The following is a 3,314-nucleotide window of genomic DNA, read 5'->3' on the forward strand; positions in this document are numbered from 1 at the left end:
TCATGAGTGCATTCGGTTTGGCCATTGTAATATTTTCACTGTATTTTTTGGAAGTCCAGTAATGCCACTCTAATATTTACACAGTATCAGTGTAAGTTCTGCGTAAATACACTGTAATCACAGATTATCTATAAGTGTAATTTACAAACAGTACGTATGTAAAATACACTGTAATTTTAGAAGTTTCAGTGCTAATTTTAACTCTGAATTGTATGTATATAGACTGTAACTCTCAAGATGTCATCGTTAGTACACTGTAATGACAGTGTAATTATCACTTCAATTTTTCTCCCAAATGACGGTGTAAGTTCAAGTTCTGGCCATAATGTCACAAGACCCGATGTATAAACTCGGAGCAAACTTGTGCTGGAACTCAAAACGTAAAAAAGAGTGATTCATGTTACCAGCCCAAGACGCGCGCATGTATCAATTTTCTTCATTTGTTCAACTAAGTTCACTCAAGATATATTTGCCAGATGTATAACTCTATATACCACTATCAGAGCAGCAGAGCTTGTCACACTACGTATGGGGTAGGCACGAGCACCAGCGGCGTCTTGCGGTGGAAGGTCAGCCTACCGGCCTCCTCCGGCAGCTCCCATGACCAGTGCGGGGCAGATTTGCCGGCCGGCGCCGAACGGCATCAGTTCCAAGTGAGCGCCACGGAAGTCCACCTTGCCGTGCCTCCCGCTGGCCTCGAACCTCTCCGGCTTGAACTCCTCCGCGTCCTGCCCCCAGCTTGCGGGGTCCCTCCCGATGACCCACGCGTTCACGAGCACCCGCGACCCCGCCGGCACGTCGTAGCCGCCGATCTCCACCCTCCGAAGCGTCTCCCGCGGCAGAAGCAGCGTAATCGGCGGGTGCAGCCGCAGGGTCTCTTTGACGACCATCTTCAGGTAGGTCAGCTTCGGCAGGTCGTCCGGCTGCACCCGCTGCTCGTTGCCGGCGACCACGGCCCTGATCTCCTCCTGCGCTTTCTTCAGCACCTGCGGCTTCCGGATCAGCTCCGACATCGCCCACAGGATCGTCACAGAGCTTGTGTCGACGCCGCCGATGAACGCGTCCAGGAGGACAGCCTTGACGTGGTCCCTCGTGAAGCCATGCTCCTCGCAGATTCTGACGAGGGCATCCACCAGGTCACCGCCGCCGCTCTCCGGCCTGGGGCGTGCGGGGTCTCGATGCTGCTCCAGCACTTCCTCGAAGAAGCCGTCGAGGTCTCTGAAGATCCTCTCCCGGCGCGTGATGATGCCGGCGAGCCGGTCGAGGAGGCGGCCGGCGGTGTTGGGGAAGAAGTCCTCGGCGGAGAAGCTGGCCGACATGTCCACGGCCTCCTGTAGCACGTGCTGGAACCGCTCGTACTTGCCCGAGAACGCTTTTGCGTCGTACACGCTCCCGTACGCCACCATGGCGATCACGCCGTCGGCGACACAGAACACGTGCTCGTCCAACGACACCGGCCCCGCAGCGTCGCCCAGGGCAGCCAGCGTCGCCCCGCACTGGCCAGGTCGCGCAGGTTGCGATGCGGTAGAGGGCCCAGTTGGTGCAGGTTGCCGAGCACCGGCACTCGCTTCAGGCCCGGCGGCAGCTTCAGCCGCCCTTCCTCGGTGCTGCGCTTCGTCACCAGCAGGTACGAGACGACGGGGATGAGGATGACGGCTAGGAGGAGGAGGGGTAGTGAGATATCCATCGTCTCGGCCGGAGGTTCAGCTAGCTCGCTCACTGACGAGGTGCTGCTGCTCGTGGACGGTCGTCGGGGGTTTATAAAGTGACTGGCAAGGACCTTATGATTGGAAGCCATTGATTGGAAGAAAGAATGGCGAGGGGGCCACATCCCCCCTGAAAAATGGGAGGAGGGTGGAGATTAGGAAGCTAATTGGTTTGATGTCAAAAATTGACAGTGTCAAATTTTGGCAACTACTAAATGTTGGTTAGAGATTCGTTTCATATTAATTTTCGTTGTCAACCACACAAACAATTGGGGTAGAGATTAGGATGCTAATTGGTTTGATGCAAAAAATTGGCATGCCAAATTTTGGCAACTGTTAAATGTTGGCTAGAGATTGGTTGCATACCCATTTTCGTTGTCAATCACACAATAGGTTGGGGCCAGAGATTAGAAGGCTAATTGGTTTGATGCCAAAAATTGGCAAGCCAAATTTTGGCAACTGTTAAATGTTGGCAAGAGAATGGTTGCATACCAATTTTCGTTGCCAATCACACAAAAAGTTAGAGATGAAGATAGGAGGGTAATAGGTTTGATGCCAAAAATTGGCATGCCAAGTTTTGGCAACTGTTAAATGTTGGCTAGAGATTGGTTGCATACCCATTTTCGTTGCCAATCACACAACAGGTTGGGGGCAGACATTAGGAGGCTAATTGGTTTGATGCCAAAAATTGACATGCCAAATTTTGGCAACTGTTAAATGTTGGCAAGAGAATGGTTGCATACCAATTTTTGTTGTCAATCACACAAAAATTTAGGGGTGAAGATTAGGAGGCTAATTAGTTCGATGCCCAAAATTAGCATGCCAAATTTTGGCAAGTGTTAAATGTTAAGAGATTGGTTGCATAACAATTTTCGTTGCCAATCACACAAAAGTTTGGGGGGAGGGGGGAGGGGGGTGGAGATTAGGAGTCTAATTGGTTTGATGCCAAAAATTCAGGGGAGGGGGGATTAGGAGGCTAATTGGTTTAATGCCAAAAATTAGCATGTCAAATTTTGACAACTATTAAACGTTGGCTAGAGATCGATTGCATACCAATTTTCCTTGCCAATCACACAAAAGGTTGCCAAATGTTGGCAACTTTTATTTTGCCAAATATTGGTAACAAACCAATCAGCCTCTAGTTAACGAACACACCCCGTAATAGTCCGTTGGTTTAGAGTTTTCACAATGGCAGGGTGAAGGTTTAGTAAATCATTTGACACCAAGTACCATTTGATCCAACATTGAAATTCCTATAAGATTTTAATTCTTAACTCTAAAAATAAACACTACAATTTGTTTTTGCACTAGATGAACAATTTCTTATAATGCTGAATATGTTTTTAGTTATTTATGAACAACTTTACTTAGTTAATTCTCCGTCGACTGAGGGCTAGTTGCTCCCGTAATATTTCCATGATATGCATGCTATCGCTCTTAATTTTACGACAACTACATGTTGTCTTGCTGTTATTTTAGATCCCTTTGGGAAGATGAAAAAAAATTCCAGGTCAATGACTTGTGAACTCCATCTTCTCACCACCTGATCGGCCGGTGGCACGTGGCATGCCCCTTCTACGTTTTGAGAGTTGGATCAGTTGGTTATTT

General features: G+C 48.7%; 1 protein-coding gene across 1 annotated transcript; it reads right to left on the minus strand.

Moving 5' to 3' along the window:
• Positions 1–575: 575 nt before the first annotated feature.
• LOC125507186 (4-hydroxyphenylacetaldehyde oxime monooxygenase-like) lies at positions 576–1,687 on the minus strand. Its single transcript, XM_048671849.1, has 2 exons — positions 1,559–1,687; positions 576–1,496 (listed from the first exon to the last, which is right to left on the minus strand). Exons 1-2 carry the CDS (start codon positions 1,685–1,687, stop codon positions 576–578), a joined length of 1,050 nt encoding a protein of 349 aa, XP_048527806.1.
• Positions 1,688–3,314: the final 1,627 nt, after the last annotated feature.

This window comes from Triticum urartu, chromosome 5 (assembly GCF_003073215.2).
Source record: "Triticum urartu cultivar G1812 chromosome 5, Tu2.1, whole genome shotgun sequence".
In the NCBI taxonomy this organism is placed as follows: domain Eukaryota; kingdom Viridiplantae; phylum Streptophyta; class Magnoliopsida; order Poales; family Poaceae; genus Triticum; species Triticum urartu.